At 30.5% G+C, this 22,558-nt stretch overlaps 1 protein-coding gene across 1 annotated transcript; it reads left to right on the forward strand.

Moving 5' to 3' along the window:
* Nucleotides 1–20,233: 20,233 nt before the first annotated feature.
* On the forward strand, nt 20,234–20,884 carry LOC126748453 (jerky protein homolog-like). The gene has a single exon (XM_050457707.1). It carries the CDS (start codon nt 20,234–20,236, stop codon nt 20,882–20,884), a length of 651 nt encoding a protein of 216 aa, XP_050313664.1.
* Nucleotides 20,885–22,558: the final 1,674 nt, after the last annotated feature.

A 22,558-nucleotide genomic window follows, 5' to 3' on the forward strand; every position in this document is an offset into this window, starting at 1 on the left:
GAATAAAGTCATTAAACATTTCTTTTATAATTTTTTTCAGGAATATTTAAAAATGAAGAAATAAGCCTTGGAATTTGAAAAAAATTGTTTAAAAAAAATTGAAATTGCTAGGAACAAAATGCTCATATCTCTGAACCTAAGACAGTTAGAGACTTGAAAATTAGAACATAGATTCTTCGAATAAAATCCTTAAATAGTTTTTTTATAATTTTTTCCAAGAATATTTAGAAATGGAGAAATTAGCCTTGGAATTTTAAAAAAATTGTTTAAAGAAAAATAAAATTGCTGGAAACAAAATGCTTATATCTCTAAATCTATGACCGTTAGAGATATAAAAATTAGAACATAGATGCTTTGAATAAAATCCTTAGATGCTACTTTTGTAATTTTTTTACAAAAATGTTTGAAGATAGAGAAATTAGCCTTGGAATTTGAAAAAAAAATTGTTTAAAAAAATTGAAATTGCTAGGAACAAAATGCTCATATCTCTGAACCTAAGACAGTTAGAGACTTGAAAATTAGAACATAGATTTTTCGAATAAGATCCTTAAATAGCTCTTTTGTAATTTTTTCCAAGAATATTTAGAAATGGAGAAATTAGCCTTGGAATTTGAAAAAAAAATTTAAAAAAAAAAATTGAATTTGCTAGGAACTAAATGCTCATATCTTTGAACCTAAAACAAGAGACTTGAAAATTAGAACATAAATTATTTGAATAAAGTCATTAAACATTTCTTTTATAATTTTTTTCAAGAATATTTAAAAATGAAGAAATTAGCCTTGGAATTTGAAAAAAATTGTTTAAAAAAATTGAAATTGCTAGGAACAAAATGCTCATATCTCTGAACCTAAGACAGTTAGAGACTTGAAAATTAGAACATAGATTCTTCGAATAAAATCCTTAAATAGTTTTTTTGTAATTTTTTCCAAGAATATTTAGAAATGGAGAAATTAGCCTTGGAATTTTAAAAAAATTGTTTAAAGAAAAATAAAATTGCTAGAAACAAAATGCTTATATCTCTGAATCTATGACCGTTAGAGATGTAAAAATTAGAACATAGATGCTTTGAATAAAATCCTTAGATGCTACTTTTGTAATTTTTTTACAAGAATGTTTAAAGATAGAGAAATTAGCCTTGGAATTTGAAAAAAAAATTGTTTAAAAAAATTGAAATTGCTAGGAACAAAATGCTCATATCTCTGAACCTAAGACAGTTAGAGACTTGAAAATTAGAACATAGATTTTTCGAATAAGATCCTTAAATAGCTCTTTTGTAATTTTTTCCAAGAATATTTAGAAATGGAGAAATTAGCCTTGGAATTTGAAAAAAAATTGTTTAAAAAAAATTGAAATTGCTAGGAACAAAATGCTCATATCTCTGAACTTAAAACAGTTAGAGACTTGAAAATTGGAAAATAGATTCTTCGAATAAAATCCTTAAATGCTACTTTTATAGTTTTTTTCCAAGAATATTTAAAGATGGAGAAAATAGCCTTGGAATCTAAAAATGTTATTTTTTTTTAATTGAAATTTTTAGGAACCAAGTGCTCTTATCTCTGAACCTAAGACAGCTAAAAACCTTAAAATTGGAACACGGATTCTTTTCATAAAGTTATTGGATACTTGCTTTGTAATTTTTGTCAAGAATGTTTAAAAATAGAAATATTAGCCTTGAAAGTTAAAAAAAGGAAGGTTTCCAGGGACAAAATTCTCATATTTCTGAACCTTATACTACTAGAGGGCCTAAAGGTTATCATGCAAAAAAAGAAATCTCCTACTAATTAAGCATCTTAATGCGCAGAACATAAGCTCCTTGAAGCGGCGCAGTAAAGATTTCACGTTGTCACTTGAATGTACACAATGTCACTTCATAGAAATCCCGACCATTTCCGAATAAATTCGACGTGACATGTCAATTTAATGTGCGCACAAATCCATTTTGGGTTAATAGTCATTCGTGACACGCCAATTTATTTTTATATTCCAAGGACTAATTTGAAATTAATTTTGTCGGCCATTTTGCTTTTTGAGCCCTGCCTTTTTTTTAACTAGAAATTATTAAGCAACATAATACGTTAAAATTAGTGAAATATTGCAAACGCTACGTTCCCAATTCCTCTACGTACAGTGCAAGCAATAATTTTACTGGGGATACAAGAAAACACTTTGAGCTTTAATTTTTCAATTCAAAGGGTATATTACATCAAAAAGAAACAATAAGTCGGGAACGTAGCTGTGGAATAAGCGATGCTTAACGTTATGGAACACAATATTATACAAAAGCGGGTCACAGAAATCGGAATACCGAAATTGCTCCGCTTCGCGTCTAACCAAATAATACAAGTATTAATTTCCTTCGTTAAGTTTCGAGGGTATCTTTGACGAGAATGTTTAATTGCTCCCAGGACGTTTAGTCACAGACAGCAGCAGCATGTAATTTCGACCGAATAATCAGCAAAATAGATTTTCATTTTTGCAAATGCAGCACGTCAATTTTAAATGGGAACTTTAACCAGTAAAAAAGAAGTTCTTACTTTATTCAAAAACAAAAACTTACTTTATGTAAAAAGTGACTTTTTATCCAGCAAACGAAAATTGGATAAGGAAATCGTAGGTATCGGGAAATAGCCAAACAGTCCAACCCTTTTAAAGATGAAAGTGATCCAGGTTAACACACTTACTTCCCGATATCCCGAAGGCTGATAGACATCTCTCCTGTAGGTGTATCTTTTCCCTTATGTTGTACGTGACTCGTATATACTATTAAGGGGAGTTTTTGGCAGGCTCATGATTTGTTAGATAAGGGAGTAAAGTTTTATTAATAGTACAGTCATTTCTTATAGTAATTTAGAATTTTTTTTATGTTTACTCTAATTTTCAACATTTTCCAAGCATGATGTAATTTTTGATATTTTGCAGGTATTTGGCGTCATTGTTTGTATGCTTTAGTTTTTGAAGGCATGTATTAATTTATAGGCATATCTGGAATGAAATAGAAAAATATTTCAAGAACCTCAAAATATACAAGAAAACAATGCAAATGCCCTGAATATATGAAAAATTATTTCAAATGCCTCGAATAAAACAACAAATTATTGAAAAAATCTAGAATACGCATTTTAAAAACAATAACTACGTCAAATTTTTGAAAATTGTAGATAATTAGTTCAAATTCCTGGAGAAATGTTAAAAATAATTTTAAATGCCTGAAATGAAATAGAATATTAATTCAAAAACCTAAAAATACAAATGCCTGTAAAATAGTAAAATTATTTCAAATGTTTAGAATTAAATAAATGCTCTAAAATTATGGAAAACTAGTTCAAATGCCTGGAATAAAATTCTTTTTAAAATATGACTTCAGAACCAAGTCATATGCCTGGAAAATTATTTAAAATGCTTGGAATAAAATAAAACAAATCTAAAATATATAAAAAAATACCACGCCTGTCTGGAAATGTGAAAATGTATAATTTAAAGTAGCTCAAAGATCTAAAATAAATTTAAAAAATAACTTCAAGAACCTAAAATAGACAATAAAATAAGTTTATGTACTCTAAAATTATTGCAAATGCCTGAAATAAAATAAAACATTACTTTAAAAACCTGAAACATACAACAAGTTAAATTCTTGAGAATTGTAGATAATTAGTGTCCAAATTCCTCGAGAAATATTAAAATTTAAATGCCTGAAATAAAATAGAATATTAATTCAAAAACCTAAAAAATATAAATGCCTGTAAAATAAGAAAAATTATTTCAAATGTTTCGAATTAAATAAATGCTCGAAAATTGTGGACAACTAGTTCAAATGCCTGGAATAAAATTCTTTTTAAAATATGACTTCAGAAACTTGAAATTCGGAAACAAGTCATATGCCTGGAAAATTATTTAAAATGCTTGGAATAAAATAAGACTTCAACAAATCTAAAATATATAAAAAAATACCACGCATGTCTGGAAAATATGGAAATGCATAATTTAAATGTAGTTTAAATATGTGAAATAAATTTAAAAAATAATTTCATATACCTCTAAAATTATTGCAAATGCCTGGAATAAAATAAAAACAATTTTCCAAATACCTAAAATTTACAAGGAAACATGCTTAATGCCATAAAAATATAGAAAATTATTTAAAATAATAATTTTTTATAATTTACAAATTTATTTAAAAAACTTGCTTATATCAAAATTACATAAAGTGAACAATATGGAAAAATATTTTAAATACCTGGATTAAAACAAAATATGATTTCAAAAATCTGTAAGATAAACAAAATTATATTGAAAGCTTGAAAATTATAGAAAATTATTTCAAAATGCCTTGTATAAAGCAAAACATTATTTTAAAAATTTCAAATTAACAAAAAATAACGTTAAATACTAGAAAAATACGAAAAATTAGTTAAAATGACTGGAAAATATAGAAAATCGTTTTAAACGCCTGAGTATTTCAAAAAAATCATTTCATATAACTCTAAAATTATTCTAAATGTCTGAAATAAAATAAAACATTACTTCAAAAACCTGAAGCATACAACAAGCTAATAGCCTAAAAAATAAGAAAAATTATTTTTAAATGTTTGGAATTAAATAACGTTAAATGCTTGAAAACTGCAGAAAACTAGTTTAAATATCTGGAATAAAATTATTCATAAATTATGACTTCACAAACTTCAAATTTATAAACAAGTCAAATGCCTGGAAAATTATTTAAAATGCTTGGAATAACTTTGAAAAAATCGAAATGCATAATTTAAATGTAGTTGAAATATCTGAAATAAATTTAAAAAATAACTTTAAAAACCTAAAATATACAAAGAAATAATTTCATATGCCTCAAAAATTATTGCAAATGCCTGGAATAAAATAAAACAATTTTTCAAAAACCTGACATTTACAAAAAAACATGCCTAATGCCTTAAAAATATGAAAAATTATTTGAAATGATAATTTCTAAATAAAATTAACAAAATTATTTAAAAAATTTAAATGAACAATATGGAAAGATATTTTAAATACCTGGAATAAAACAAAATATGATTTCAAAAATCTGAAAGGTAAAAAAAATATATTAAATTTTTTATAATTTTCAGACATTAGTTCAAATGCCTGAAAAATATAGAAAATTATTTTAAATGCCTGTTATAAAGCAAAACATTAATTTAAAAATGTCAAATTTACAAAAACTTACGTTAAATACTAGAAAAATATGAAAAATTAGTTAAATTGCCTGGAAAATTTAAAAAATTGTTTTAAACGAATAATATAAAATAAAACCGTATTTCAAAAACCTGAAATATTTAAGAAAAATATAAAATTCTTGCATATGCCTAGAATAAAACATTTTTTATATTATAAAGGTATTTTAAAAACCTAAAATATACAAGAAAAAGCTGCATGTCTTTCAATACAAAAAATTAATTCAAATGCCTGAAATAAAGAAATGTGACTTTAAAATTGTGAAATATTTGAAAAATTACGGTAAATTAGTTCAAAGGAAGGAAACTATGGCAAACGAATTCAAATTCCTGTAAATTATAGAAACTATTTTAAATGCCTGGAATAAAATAATAGATTATTTCAAAAACCTAAAATATACAAGAAATCAGGCTAAATGCCTAGAAAATATAAAAATCTGAAAATGTATTGATCTAATTTTTTTAAAGGGATACTTTATCGCTATATCATAAATACATTTACTATTGCTAAAGACCCTCTTTGTCGAAAGGATTAAAATATATGCTAAAACTCTTACAATAAACCGAACTATTTATTTGCGTTATTGACCTACACCGCAGGGTGATGCTTACATTATCCGTTTTTTTTTTTGCGAAAATTGACCGTAAAACTTTTTTAGCCTTAAAAAGCTCCACTGGTAATATATACTTTTAGCCTAATGGCGTCTGATGGCCTAAAACAAATGCATAATAATTTTCATTGTAATGACAAGGGTTAATAATTTATATGAAGACTAATGGCTCTTTTATTAGGTCGTTACACCTCTCTTGTAAATAATATTATTTGCAGCTAATGCTAATATGTTTTGATTGAGATTTATTGACCAGAAATGGCTATTAAGCGGTTTTATTTCAGTATGAAGTCATTCTACTAATCATTTTAAGGTCGCTTGATAAAATAAGCAAATATGTGCTTTTTATCGCAAAACGTGTCGAATACAAATTAAGGTTTTCCTGTAAATTCATATACAATTTGATTTAAAAACAGAAAGAAAGGGAGTCCAGACGTGGGCAAATTGAAGTGGTAATTTATTTCGTAGAGCATTTAGACGCGCGGGAATAACAAAAGCAATCGGGATAAAAAATCGTGAAAACGGCGCTCTATACATACCCAAGTAGAGGCACGTTTGACAAATGACCGAAAATGCAAAAAAGGGCGGCAAAAAGTCCAACAATAAAAGTCATAATTCCCTCTTAAATTGGCCGCCGTGATTGAAAGCTTTGCGTGGGCAGTTTGGTAATCTCGCTTTGTTCAGTCAATTTCCATAGTGTTTTGCTTGCTTCTTTTTTTTTGTTTATTTGTTTAAAATCGTTCTATGTTATATCCTCATTATAATATACACTCATGTATGTAATATCTAAATGTAATTTATTCAAATGTTATAGGGTGTAGTGACATAAGAATTACGCACTTCTAGCTCAAGCAACACACGATTTTTTTAAATAAAATATTTAATTTTTACGAATGGTGTCCATAATTAGTCCGTAATAGTGTCATGATCTGTTGCAGTTGATGAATGTCTTTACCCACCACATATAACATTGTATCGTCCGCAAACAACACCACATTTCACCCCCGCACTAACTCCACCATATCGTTGACATACAATAAAAATAGCAAGGGGCCCAAGATCGTTCCCTGTGGCATACCATGCTTTACATTAACACTTTCAGATGAACTTTTTTTGTACATGACTCGCTGAACTCTACCACTCAGATAAGATTGAAACCACTTCAATACATTATTTTTAAGGCCTAACCGTTCTAATTTCCTAATTAACATTTCTCTACTCACGGTTTCAAATGCTCTCTTAAAATCCAAAAACACACCAAGTACTAGATTATCAGAGTCAAGGGCCCTGAGAAAACTATCAACTATATTAATAATGACAGACTCACATGAATGATTCTCACGGAACCCCGATTGGTTAGGTACAACTATTTTATTTATATTACATTGTTCGAGTATCTGTTCCTTAACACATACTTCAAGGAGATTTTCATAAATAGGTACGATGTTAATTGGTCGAAATTCATTATACAATTTAGTGTTTTGCACTTTTGGAACAGGAACAACAGTAGAAAGTTTCTAGACTTGCGGAAAAACCCCAGTACTTAAAGATTTATTGATAATATCCAAAAGACGATCACCCACAACATAAGCAACATCGGAAAGAACCTGCTTAGAGATGACACTCTCCCCACCACCAACGTTTTTTAGATTTTTAAGTATTTCCTTCATTTTAGTCATCGAAATTATGTCAAGGTATTCTGGACTGAAGGTGGTTTAATGAAATATGTTTGACCATTTGCTGCTGGTGGAATATCTACAAGAATAAGATCAATACTATTCACGAAATAATTATTAAATCTATCTGCAATATCATCCTCCTGTGTAATGATTTCATTTTCAAACTTTATTTCATTAGGCATGTTTTGGTTTTTTCCAGAGTTCTTTTTGATTATTTTTATTTAGATCTATGGTATTAGCAAAAAATATATCCTTTTCTACTCTTATCTTGCTTACTATGTTATTTCTTATAGCCTTATATTTATTCTAGATGTTGTCGTTATTTTCTATGGCAGCCCTTTTATATAATCGATCCCTTTCCTGCATTTGCTCCCTTATATCTTGAGTTATCCATTTTTTATCGGCATATTTCTGTTTTTGCATAATTTTGATCCTTGGGCACATACTGTCAAGAATTGTTCTAATATCTGTGACAAAAGTATTAGCTAGTAAGTCAACATCTGAACTATTTCTATTCCAATTGCATGTAAGCAGTTCTTCCTGAAGTTTATTGCATTTATAGGTTTTAAAAGACCTAGTATATCTTACTATATTCATCGGCTGTTCCTTCGATTGATCCATAGAAATTGATATAATAGAATGGTCACTGATTTTAGGAGTTTGATGGACTTTTTGCGAAAGAGATTTGTCATTTGAAATTAAATAATCAATCAGAGTCTGAGTTCTTTGGACTATTCTAGTTGGAGTCTTATTTATTTGACTAAGCCCATTTGTTACTATAAAAACTGTTTTTTAATAAATCAAAATTAAAATCCCCAAGAATAATGTTGGTGCCATTAAATCCACTAATTTGCTCTAAATATCCCCCAAAAAACTCTATAAATTTGGCATCTTGTTTCTGAGGCGAATGGTACAAAACAGAGCACAAATATTTACCTCCACCCATAGATAGCTCAAAAGACAACAACCAGACATAATCATTAATAGACAATACAGACCCACCTTATATCTAATATCGTTTCTAATAACGGCCAAAACCCCACCTGTTCTACTGTTGTTACTAGTGCATTGCTCCAAATTGTTGAACCATCAATAATCAACTCACATGGTTCAATAACCTGCGTTACGTGAGTCTCACTCAAAAGGAAGATCTTAGGCCTCCAGTCATTTACTAGTAAAATAATGTTATTTTTGTTGTTGGGTGCAATATTTAGGTCTAATTGCTACTTAATATATTTATTCCTTTGTAACTCTTCAATTGGCTTATAGGAATCACAACTAGTTACATCCCAAGAAACGTGATTGACGTTTAGCCTAAGACCATACTTTTCATTAGATACTACACAATTGATACACTTAACGCTACTTACATTACATTCTTTAACACCATGGGATTCACTACACTTTGCACACACTTTATTTTCTTTACACTCTTTCAGTAAATGAACATACCGACAGTACTTGAAACACCTTCGGATATCATATTCGTTGAAAATAGGACAACGGTTCCAACCAATGCTCATCTTCTCTTTTTCAATAAACAGTGCATACGTGGTAGCATCAACTTCCAAGATCATATTGAACTTTTTGCTTACGATTTTAGTTTTTCTCACAATTTGAATTTTTCGGTTTAGAGATTCTGGAACATTATTTTGACTCTTTATTTTGGCCAAAATTTCATTATCTGATAGGTTGTACTCAGACTCATTAATGACTACCACCTCCTGTGCTCTAAAAGTGTTGGTACCTCAACACTGTAGTTGTCACCCATGTTGTTCTGGATCTGCGACTGAATCGAAGTTGGCTCCTTCTCATTGCCACACTTAATGATAACGCCGCCACAGTAGGATTGACTTTCTTTCTCAAATCCTCCTTCACTTGCTTTACGTCTTTCTCTGGACACTTTTGCTTTACAACCAAAACTTTGCTGTCGTTTTTGGTGCCTATTGCTGCAGCATATGACAACTTGGAGTTCACACTTGATGGGGCTGTTGACGGCTTACATTCCTTCAGGCTGGCAATTTTACGTTTCAAATTCTGGTTTTCGTTTAACAGGAGATCGACTTTTTGATTTAACTCGTTAGTTTTACTGACTGCAAGGTGGCCATAATATCTCCTACATTATCTAAATCAATAACAATGCCATCTGTTCGACTTCTTTTCCTAGCGCCCTCTGTTTTGTATGCACCATCACTAAATGCAGAGGAATCACACGATTCACATTTCCATATCGATTTTCTCAAATGAAACAACAATTAACACACTTTCCATGAAAATACTTAGAGCACCTGGTACCTTGTATTATCGACTTAATATCATTAAATACTAAATTATATTTAGCACAATTACTTCCTGGATCACCGTCATCCGTAGTACTTCCTCCAGCCATTATTACATTAGTTAATCAGAATTTCAAAATCACTCCGTATATGAAATAAATATAAGGTCAGACAAATACTGTTTACAATAGAAAACCCGTTAATGTAAACACTGTAATAATCACGTACGTGCACTATATTTATGTTATACTTATTACACAAATTGGAGAAATAAAAACTGAATTTTACTGATTTATGGCAACCGTGATTTTAAAATAAGTCAATATTTAGCTTGAAAGATGCAAAATTTTAAAACACTTCTTATGATATAAATTATTAATCACAAACTGTACTTTAACCCTCTGAAAAACGCGAAAAACTATGGATCGCCTATCATACGTGTTAACTGTTTGGACCACTACGAACTACCTTTTTTCTAATCTATTAATATAAGATTTATATGTGTATGAAAAGTTTTTTCACGTTTTACTCGAAAACCTTAAGGTTATGTGCGAAAAGTATAGAAACGAAAACTATAAATTTTTTTTTGTCACCTTTAATTTTCTTAAAAAGCATTTTTTCAGGCAATTATTTTTTGCAAAAAAACGTTTTTTATTTACCATATCCTTACCCCCCCCACCCACCCCACTTAACTTATTAGTAAGAAATTGTTTGCAAAAATCATTGTTTTTCAAAATAATACGCATAAATAAGAGCTGGTTGCGTCGTTAATATCTTATCTAACAACACAGTTTATTTTTTTAAATTTGATTTAATTATATATGTTTATTTAATATAAAAACAGTGCTATCAGATTGGATATTATGGACAAAAAACGGATATTTTTCAAAAGATTTTTTTACTGGGAAAATGTTTGGGGTGGGTGGGGGGATAAGGGTTGTGTTGATAAAAAACAGTGTTTTTGCACAAAATGTATATTTAATATTTAATTTAATAACATTGCTTATTTAATTTGATATAATTTTATATTTAAATATTTAATATAAAAACAGCGTTATTAGATTGGATAATATGGACGAAAAACAGTGATTTTTCAGAAGAATTTCATTAAATGTTGTAGTAATCGAGTTTACAAACTAGATATGTAATTCCCATGTCAATTTTTTTAAATGCCGAAATTTTCTCCGTTTTGTAAACAGAATCGTATATAATATACGCATATTCTACAGTTTAATAAATATACCTTGACCATATACCAAAACAAAAAAATTACGAAAAAATCGTTGAATAAATATATATTTCACGTTAGTAATATATAATGTGTTGCTTGGGTACAAATTATAGTTATTATTATTATTATTATAAATAATTAATTTAATTAGTTATTAACCCACATAATTTAAAAATTCAGTCATACACGTCTGGTCAACGAAAATCTTGTGTAGAGATATTATTGCACTAGCGATTCTGAAATAAAAAAGGAGTAGAGGAAACCTTGATATATTCCTATATCCTATCTAAGGACATTGTATTCGTACACTATAGAAATAGCCAATAAGCAATTATTTTTTTATTTATTTTATTCAAACGCTTCTTACTCAAAATCCGTTGCGATTTTCAGTATATAACTAATGACCTTTTTTTTGAACATTTTTCACTAATAATTTTTTTCGAGTAATTTGTATTAAAACATGTATATTATTTATAACTTTGCTCAGCATCGATGCTTTTTTCGATCGAAATTTTCACCTTTTGCTTAAAGCGAATGCTCCTCTAGTAAGAACTGAATGTATAAATTTGTATGTCAAGTAATATGTCTATCATGTACATTTAAATTATGCATCCAGTAATATTTAGAATGAAATCACTATAAAGCCCTAGAATCCCTAGGGCTTAATTGTCCAATATTCTATTTATTACTTACACTCGTTTGAAACTCGCAAAATAAATTTAAGTCTAAACAAACCCATACCCAATATCCCCCATGCGATATCCAAGCGGAGTAATCACACTTGAGCGAAATAAATACCAGATGAAATAAACTTTTTAACGACGGCTTATTTCCTTTCGCCAATATGAACCGAAGTTGCAAACTCCATTATTGGAAGAGGTAAAAATATGTTTGATATGGGAAAAGTTTTGAGACAAAACACTCCCGATTCATATGCGAGCCAGTTTCCCCCGAATGGCTTATAATAAAAGTTTGCCACTCTATTTTTGTTCGTATTAGATTTCTCTCTATTGGGTTCATTTCTGTTTTTGTTTTTTAATAAAATTATACAGTGTGTCCCTAAGAAATTAAACAAATGTCACGTCTCTACAGACATTTCGTACTAATCCCACAGAGAACTTCGGAAATGTCGCTGTCCGCAATATAGTGGTCCTCGACAACTTCAAACCGCAACTCCCACAGGAGCGATTCATATAATATTTTAATTACTTGCACCGGTGGCTATCCCTAGACCCTTTATTTTGTTTTCATTTACTTGTTTGTCCTTTGGAACGTGATACAGGGGTACATATATATTTTAGTGGGGCCATTTAAACCAGAGTATTATTTAATAAAAAATTTACCCGCTACAAACAAAAATAAAAATTCTCTTATATTCCATTAATAAAGAAAATTCCCGCTCTATATGGAGTAAAAGTATACGGCAGCACGTCTGTTCGAAATACCCTCATGTACAAAAATAAAACTTTACAAGTAGCAATATACACAAAACAGTCTTTTCAGTAAGAAGAGTGAAATTTTTAAATAATTCGGAATGCACTCACATACAGAATATTTTGACTGCAGGCGTAAATTCAAAATGGTCGAAAGCATGACTGTAATGTCGAATGAAATATTTACGGCCCTTGTGCTGGTAAACATAAATCGTGAGATATGCAGCTCCATGTTCAATAAAAGGTGTAGGAAGGCAGACAGTTTTCCTTTGAGTGACATCGGGGAAAACGGAGATGGCTTTATTAAAATTGTACCGCTCTCTGTTTGACGTTGCAGTGTTGTAAGGGATGCTAAGTGTTTTTTAGAAATTTTCTATTTTTATGTTTGACGTAATGAAAGACAGTTGACAACGTTATCTTTAATGTCAAGTCTCTGAATGCGGGGTAATAAATGAGGTAGTTTGACTGTTCGAATGTTTCCGTTGATTTACGGTCAAAATAGGTGACGAGGTAACAAATACAGGGTTATGGTGAATGAATGTTTGTGTTATTATTGCAAGTTTAATATGGCAATTATTATATAAATTTGAATTTGCTTTATACCTAAATTCACTTTTGATTTTTTAATTATAGCAAAAAACTTCAAAGAAATCGTAGTAGTAATTTATTTTTCATTTTATTCCAGGCGTTTGCAATAATTTTAGAGGTATATGAGGTGAAGAATTTTTTTTGTATATTTAACATTTTCGAAGCTATTTTTTTACTTGTTTTAGATATTGGAACTAACTTTCCACATTTTACAAGAATTCGTGGTTCTATTTTAGATTTTTTTATGTTTTATTTTATTGCAAGCATAAATATTGTATAAATTAATGAATATTTGGTTCAGCGCAATAAAAAAAGGGCATTTCCTAAGGACATTGAATACACTAGAATAAACATTGGCTGCTTTGGATTGAGCAACATCTACACAGGGGATATTTTGTTGATAAACATGTTTGATATTCAATGTTGCTAGTGATTATTCAATTTTAAAAGTAAATTATTATAATTAGCAATTAGCAAAAACTGAATTGCATTCTTTATTATGAAGGAAAAGAAAGAGTGAAATTCGTTTAATAACCAAAACTATTTGGTACTATATTTACATTAAACACTAAAATAATTAATATTTATAATTTGAATTTTTTAAATCACCAGATTTGCACACATAGCGCCAACGCTGTACATTTCGCCTAGAAATATTCTCGCGTTTAAGGTATTTGGCAACTGCGCTCGTTTTTTTCTTTTGAATGGTGCACCTTTTCTACAGTATTAGTATTTAAAGGATGTTTTGAGTGGTCCTTCATTTCTTTTAGGAAAATATTAATAAAAACATCTAGCAAACTTATTGCTTATTAGAACCCAAAATGCCGCAAAAATGAAGGTAGTGTCTAGCCGATATCTAGCAGCCAATTTGAGAACGCAGCATATGTTTGCTACCAACTTATTTATAGTCCGCGCCCATTGCTATTTAATCAATATAATGCCTGTATATCCTGGAATTCCAAAGGAGTTTTAATAATTTTTTGTCTAGATATTAACAAGGGATGACTAAATTGGTTGATAGCCGGTATAAGCTTCGACAAACTGAAGTTTTTTGATTAAATCTTATCGAGTTAGATGTTATAAACGACTTTAACTGCCAAAGGATATGAATAAAACTTTTCTTTATAGCCCTTAGGAGTTATAGCCCTTTATATTTTTCAACATCTAACAATTCAATAATTTTTTACCAAAAAACTTTTGTTTGTAGAGTTTTACAACCATCTCAAATGCGTTTACATATTTATTATATATTATAAAAAAAAATTAATTCAAGCCCTTTGAGAACCTTTTTCATTTCCTTAACATTTGACTTTTTAAGTAATTTTCACACAAAAACTTTAGTTTATAGAGGCTTATAACTACTATAAATCGTTATTGAATTTTAGAAGATTCAGGCGTTATATCGATTAAATAACAGCGGGCGCGGACTATAAATAGGTTCCTGGTAAACGAATTATGCTGCGTTCTAGATTTTTGGCAACATCGGATACTTGCATAGAGGTATTCTACGTTGCCAAGTTGCTTTTTTTTCATCGACTTTTCTTTGTTCTGAAAAACTTGTTGATTGCTCTCAAAGTATAAGTTATTAGTCAGCAAATAAACGAAACATTTAAAGAGTACTTTTTTTACCTCTTACAAATTAGAAAGCATTAAAAAAATTTGCAGTGGAACCAGAAAATATATATTAAATGAAAAATTGGAAACTCGATTTGACATCATTGACAAGGGCATTTCTTAAGCATAAATTTAATAAAGTCGACCCGAAGTCATCCAAGCAAGTTTTAAAATATCTAAAAATTCGTAATGGCTCAAGAATAACATAAGTATAATAAGTTATACCTCTTAATGCAAAGACAGTATCAGAATTGAATAGCCTAGACGAAAAAGGGCCCATCTGTGCAGTTTGTCGAAAACCCATTTTTTATGAATTCTGATTCCTTGTCAAAGTTGGCATATACTGAGTAGAAGAAAGGTCCACTAAACGTACTCTAAAACGGATTGAATCAGCTGTTTTTCTCTGCTGAGAAGAATAAGGGCCCATCTGCTACATTTGGGCCTTTCTTTCGCCAAGTTAAATACCCATAATTTGTGTTGATATTTGTAAACATAACCTTCAAATCATAATAATAACAATAAAATATCAGTGTGGTTTTTGAATTTTTGTTTCTTGATTCATATAATCATGGATGTCTTAGAAAATGAGGAAGCAAGTGTTATAAAATTGAAAAAAAAGAGGAAAATTGAAGAGTGGAAAAGTGTCAAAAATAAAAAGTTAAAGGCAAAAGGGGAGGAGTACATTGGTAAATCAGGAAGAAAAGCTGCTAGACAAACAGGTCAAAAATGCAGGTAAGTTAGGATTGTAAAGAATGTTGTATATAGTTTAAAATATATCTTATTTTTGTGTAGATGTAAACGAAAATGTCTTACATCATTATCAAAAGAAGAGATGGCTCGTATCTTGAAAAATTTTAATGAGATTGGAGATCATGGGGCCCAGAATGTTCACTTACAACCTCTTATCACAGTATCGTCAGTAAACCGAAAAAGAAAGGGAGTGTTCAAGAAGAAGTTTAATTTTTCGTATAAAGTGCATGTCGGTGAAAGGGTGTTATCTGTATGTCGTGAAGGCTTTGCCAGTTTGCATGGAATTGGAGTCAAGAGGGTGCGAAATATTGGAGCATGCAAGACTTTAGCCGCTGTGCCAACCGATAATCGTGGCAAGCACACTAACCGAAAAAACAAATTATCTGGTATTGTTGTTCAAAATATTGATGCACATATACAAAGTTTTCCATATTATATTGTGCACTATGGACCAAGCGGTGAGCGAAGAAGGTATCTGTCACCACAGCTGAGTGTTTTGAAAATGTATGAAATGTTTCTGGAAAAACATTACCCAGAAGTCCTACTCGACGCCAAACAAAATGATCTGAATTTCCAAAAATTGAAATGTGAAGTGAAATATTCTTTTTATCTACAGTATTTTCGTGACAACTACAACTACACGTTTGGTCGCCCTCGTTCAGATGTTTGTACTACGTGTTCAGAAATAGAGGCCAAAATTTCCCGCGAAAAAAATGGCGCATTAAGAAGAGGTTATGAAATAGATCTTAAGTTACATAAGAAAAAAGCAAAGCTATTTTACACAAAGATGGAAGAATGTTTGATAAAAGCTAAAGAAAATGAAGATACAGAAGTTCTCTGCTTCGACTTTAAACAAAATATTCCCTGTCCACATATGTGTACTAGTGATGTCTTTTATAAAAGACAACTTTGGTTGTACTGTATGTCCATTTACTCTGGCAAAAAAGCAAAGAGCATTATGTATACTTGGCCTGAAAATATTGCAAAGCGGGGCTGTAACGAAGTTCTCTCTGTACTTAACCATTACATAGAAGCATTCCTACCTAGCACTGTTAAAAAGTTATATATATTTACTGACGGTTGCAGGGTCCAGAATCATGACCAAAACATGCTAAAATTTTGGCAGTCATTGGTACTTAATGGAAAGTTTAAAAATGTTCAGCATTTTTTTCCACAACGGGGTCACAGTTTCCTGCCTTGTGACAGGCATTTTGCTGTTATAGAAAAAATGCAAAGAAAAAGGGAAGTAGTTGAATCGCCTTCAAATTGGAACAGCATCATAAGTACCAAATTTACCGTTGTTGAGCTTAAAAGCAATATGGTAAAGGACTTTGTAGCCGGATTGTCTGAACCGTTTTTTAAAAAAACCTTCACCACAAATAAGTTAAAGTTTCAAATAACCAAATACAAGTTCTTTGACTTTAAAGCTGAATCAAAGTACTTCATGTTTGGCAGCTTTTCTTTGAATGGTGTGTGTCCCGATGTATTTCGTCTTCTGAAACCTAGCGTTGAACATGTCCCTATACCCGAAAAGCTTGCTTATTCTGGTGATATACCAATAAATGCCCTAAAACTACAAAACATCAAGGAGCTTTGCAAGTTTTTGAAAGATGAAAATGCTATCGCATTTTATGATACCTTGTCAGGTGCTACATGTACACACGAGGATGATCAGGAAGACCCTTAGCTCATGGAAAACATATTTCTGTATAAAAAAACGTAATTAGATTTTCAAATAAATATTTTTCATTTCCTGTTTTTCATTTTATTTTCTAGTAGTTCTTTTGTAATCTTCAATAGATTATCACTTGGAAGAAAAAGGGCCAATTTTTAGAATTTTTGTAACCCTGTATATCCTGTAGACATATATTTTCAGAAAAAAATTTGGTGTAAAAACATTTTGAAATATGTCACAAATACATAGGTCAATTTCATATATTACATTTTTACTTTCTTTATCCGAAAAAACAATTTTTTGCATTTCCTGAAAAATCCACTTTTTCAAAGATGGGCCCTTTTTCATCTAGGTCATTCAATTCAATGATTTTTTTTAACTCTAATAGTAACAATGACATTTCTGGACAATACACAAATCCTAGGGCGTTTATCCAGTGTACTCAATTTAAATTAGGAATAGAAAAATAAATAGATGCTAAGAAGTATTGATGGTAAAAATACGCGAGTTTGTAACATCTCTGTGGTTCCAATACAAAAATCGGCTAAATTTTGGAGCTGTTTTGGTTACAGTGGGTGCAAAATATATGGGATAAAGGGAAATAACTATTTTACTTTTCAAGATAAACAAATGAAATTTGGTATATTGATGGAATTGCTATAAGAGCATCTTTTAACATTTCCAGTCGTTTTCCTTCATTTCTTATATCATTATGTATTTCGATAGAAAATAATATTCTGAGAACAATGATACTGCATTTGCTGTTTGGGTGCCATGAATGCGTTGAAAGTTTTAATTGTTAATCAAATAATCACGGAAAAATAGTTTTCATTGCATTTTATGACTTAAATCTTTTATAGGCCTATTTAAAATGTCCGAACCAGTAATTTTTGCATTTACTTAATTTTTATATAGGAGCGTCAGCGAGTATATTAGGCACGTGCTCTCCGCCTCAAAAATCGTGTTTTTTGGCAAATAAAAATTCATATATTTGGCTGTATGGATAGCGAAATGACGAAATTTTGCGCAGGGCCTCTCAATACATTGAGAATGATGGCTCCGTAAATATTTTTTTTTTCGGTACCCACAAAGGGTGCGGTACAGAGTTAAAGTCAAAAATTGGTAAAAAAACGTGTGAAATTCCTTTCTCCGGCAAGAACTGAAATTTAAAGCCATTAAACGACTTGAAATTTTTAGGACATAAGGGTCGGTGGGGGTCGAGTAAATATAAGCGAGTAGAAGTAAGTAAAAAAAAATTCAAACTGTTTCAGAAGCTAAACTATAATTTAAATAAAAAAAGTGTGTCAGCGAAAATGCTTAGTCTCATATAAATTTGGACCTTTTTTTTGAAAAAAATTTTTTTAACGAGTTCTGGGATTTTCAGTTTTTTCGCTAAACGGTACTTATTTTGAAAAAAATAGTTTTTATGAAAAAAAACCCTTAATATTTCTCCTTCAAATGCCATATAAGGAAAATTTTTATGAACTATACAGGGCAAGCAATAATTAATTTTTCCCATGAAGTTCCGAGCCAAAAATCATATTTTTTTTAATAACTTTCTAGTGGCGTCACCTAGACCATTCATATTTTCAGCTATTAAACAATATAATAAGCCGATTATTTAAGTGTAATTAGAATTTTTCTAGCATCAATAGTTATTGAGATATTTGCATTTTTGCGTTTTATTCATTTGCGGCGTCCCTGTACATTATTAGAAAATTAAACCTATCTATAAGATCCCAAATTCTGTTTTACAATACATACTAATATATTAGAAGTACCGAAAAAAATCGTTGTTCTCAAACAAGTCAATTTTCTCCGATTTTTTCGTTAAACGTCACCACAAGGGTGAAATGATCAAATATGGCAGCCAACAGCAGGTATCTCGGCATGTTATTTTTCGGAAGGGTGTCACAGTTTCGTTACATTTTCAATAAAAAATACCCGAAACCTATTAATTAAAGGTACCGTCTAATCAGAAAAACTCTGAGCTTTCCGAATATGTGCATAACATTTGGGGATATTGTATATTGCGGCCAGGAAAATTCGGCAAAGTGTTTGACGTCTTCAAAAAATGCCGTATTTTCCACACATTTGAAGGCCAACTCAGGTGGCTCAAAAACAAATTGGCACTTTTTATTCATTTAAAAATAATGGGATTTATACACCGTGGATCCTATTGATTTATTTAATGTAAAATATGGATTTAGGTATTAGGTTAATTTTTGGGATGTTATGCATTTTAGGATTTGAGATTTTGTTGAGGATATATTTATTTAATTTTTAAAGTTATAGATTTTAGGGTCACGTGACCATCATAACTTTTTTGCTATTCGTCCGATTGGGTTGAAATTTGGTATTTCGGGTTTGTTTAGTATACAATTATTGATTTTTTACAAATTTTTAAAATATTCAGTTTTAAGGTCATGTGACTATCAAAAATTTCTTACTTTTTGTTTGATTTGATTGAAATTTGGTATTTAGGGTTAATTTAGGATACAATTATTGATTTTTTATTTTTCCAAAAAATTCACCGGCGAGGCGATTCGGCTGAGATTTCCCCGTTATTACGAGGAAATCCCTGTGAACTGAACTATAAACGATGTTGGATAGGATTATTTTGTCGTTTTGACAGTTTGGTTTGTTCTTGCTGTGGATACGTACAAAACATAACTATTTCCTTAACAATGAGTGGCAAAGCGCAAAAGAATTGTGCTTTCGATGAATACACGTTTAAAAGTGTTAAAGCGGATTAATAATGGTGAATCTGTGGAGAAAATCTGTGCAGAATTTAATGTTGGAAAAAGCACTGTACATGACTGGCGAAGAGGCATTCGATTGAGGAAGTTTGTTCGAAAATGGAATCTGATAAGAATCTGGGCATCCGTTGTACGAGAAACAAAACGGATTTGCGAGGTCGTCGATGAAGCTTTGTGGATCTGGTTTCTTTAGGAACGTCGAAGAGGTACACCGATTGGCGGCCCAATTTTGAAAGAAAAAGCTCTGGCTATCCACCAGAAGATTAATAATGGAGAAGAATTTGTGGCAAGTGATGGTTGGCTTAATCGATGGAAAAGGCGACACGGAATTCATTTCGCATATGTAAGTGGAGAAAAACTGTCCGTTGATACTTCAGGTGCGACAGAATTCAAGACTAAGTTTGGTGAAATGGTTAAAACAGAGGAATTATCTCCAGAACAAGTTTATAGTATGAACGAAACTGGGCTAAACATTAAAATATTACCAGAAAAAACTTTTCTAGGCAGTCATGAACAGTCTGCCTCTGGCTTTAAAAAGAACAAAGAACGTATTACAGTGGCCGTTTGTTCGAATGCAGCGGGAACTCATAAAATTCCTCTTTTCGTTATTGGCAAGTCTGCTAAACCACGGGCATTCAAAAACTTGAATCCATCGTCCCTTCCGGTCTATTATAAGTCACAAAAATCAGCGTGGATGAATTCAGACCTGCTTAAAGAGTGGTTTAATTTAGAGTTTGTTCCAAGAGTTAAAAAACATTTAAAAAGTGTTAACTTGCCTATCAAAGCAGTTCTAGTGTTAGATAATGCTCCAACCCATCCTCATGACTGCGATGTAGATGTCATAAGATTAGTTTATCTTCCTCCTAATGTGACAAGCTTAGTGCAACCAATGGACCAAGGAGTGATCGAATCGCGTAAACTTGTTTCTGAAATTCTGCAACACTCGGAGAGTGAAGACAAAGGTCTTTTAGATGTCATCAAAAAGATCAATATCAAGGACGTTATCTATATGTTAGCTACAGTATTAATTTCAAGAAATGCCTTCTTCAACGTTTATTAAATCTTGGAGAAAACTTTGGACAGATGTTGAGAATCTAGTTGCGATCTCGAATATTGCAGGTACTGAAGAAGAAGAAAAGAAATCCGCTTTACAAGACCTTCAAAAGTTGGAAAATTGGATGATAAGTTGTGACGATCACCTTGAAAATGATTTTTCAAATTTTTGAATGATGAAAAAATCATAGATTTAGCAACCAAAGAACCAGAGGAATATGATGAGAGTAGTGACATTGAAGAGGAAAAAACGATTTCTCATGAAGAAGCCAAAAATGTAATGGAACTTGCATTAAAATACATTGAGCAGCAACATGAGTCAACAGCATTAGACGTTTTGGTGATTAGAAAATGGAGGAATATCGCTGAAGGTTAAAAAACAGAAGAAAATCACAGACTTTTTCAAAAAAAATAATTACATATTAAACTTACATACATATGTACATTTATTGATGTAGCACCTTCATGTAAGTAAATATGAAATACATAACTATATAAAGAATATTTCTCCATTATTTTATATTTATTATGTTCATATATATGTATAATACTCTCTTCAATACATATGTACATAACATAGATAATGAACATAATATAATATGTATTATGTACACATATACAAGTTAAGTACAGTTCGGATTAACCGGTCAGGTATGCAGTCCCGAGGTGACCGGTTAAGAGGAATTCCACTGTATTGAATTTTAAAGTCACGTGATTTTCATAACTCTTTTGCTATTGATCCTATTGGGTTGAAATTTGGTGTTTGGAGTTTATTTAGGATGCAATTAATAAATGTTGATAGATATTTGACACATTATATTGACAAACAACGCGACTATATAACACATTATGGTTCTTTGAAGCATGATACCCCAAAAACTGGTCCTCACTTTCCTTAGCATATAAGCTTTGGCTTCCCCCGACTGACCAGATTTAAGTACACCTGATAATTTTTGTTTTTTTTTAAGAATTCCTTTATAGCCATTCACAGACAAGATCTAAAGGTTCCAAACTGGACCAAAGTCGCTTCGCTCCTATACTTGTTTTATAATGCACGTTATTAGGAACAACCACTTTTGAAATAAGGTTTTTCTTTCCCCAATAATTTGGTATGAAATAATTTGGTGGTTAAATAAGCCTATAAGAAGAAAAAAATTAAGTCATATAAATAAACGCATTTAATTAACAGGAACAGCATAAAAAGCTTTGATTTCTTGACTAGAAAGCTGCGTTCTTGAATTATTTTTCAACTGACATAATACACGACATGTTCTTAAGTTCAATTATTATTTGTCATTTGTCAAATAAATTTGCCGTAGTTTTTCCCTTGTGTTCTCTAATATTTGAAATGTTTAGGTACTTACCGTCTTTCTCAAAAACTAATTTGAGTAATAAAACACAATGAATATTATTTTTCCGGGATTACTTAAACTTTTTAACGCATTTATGGCACGTTATTTCAAAATTTAAAAAATTGATTTTTTTTTTATGAGTATAAAACAAAAAGTGGCAAGTACGGTGTCATTATTCTCAAAATACGTAATAAATTAAGTTCACCAAGAAAAGTTAAAAAAAAGATATCTTAAAACCAAGGAATATTTCGGTTATATTTTTTTTTAAACATCTAATAATAAATCATAATTTTTGTAAAATCCACCTTGAGGTAAATAATTCTTAGACG

This window comes from Anthonomus grandis, chromosome 22 (assembly GCF_022605725.1).
Source record: "Anthonomus grandis grandis chromosome 22, icAntGran1.3, whole genome shotgun sequence".
Taxonomy (NCBI): Eukaryota; Metazoa; Arthropoda; class Insecta; order Coleoptera; family Curculionidae; genus Anthonomus; species Anthonomus grandis.

Coding starts and splice junctions, on each gene's coding strand:
- LOC126748453 (XM_050457707.1), top strand. CDS start 20,234: ATGGTTAAAACAGAGGAATTATCTCCAGAACAAGTTTATAGTATGAAC.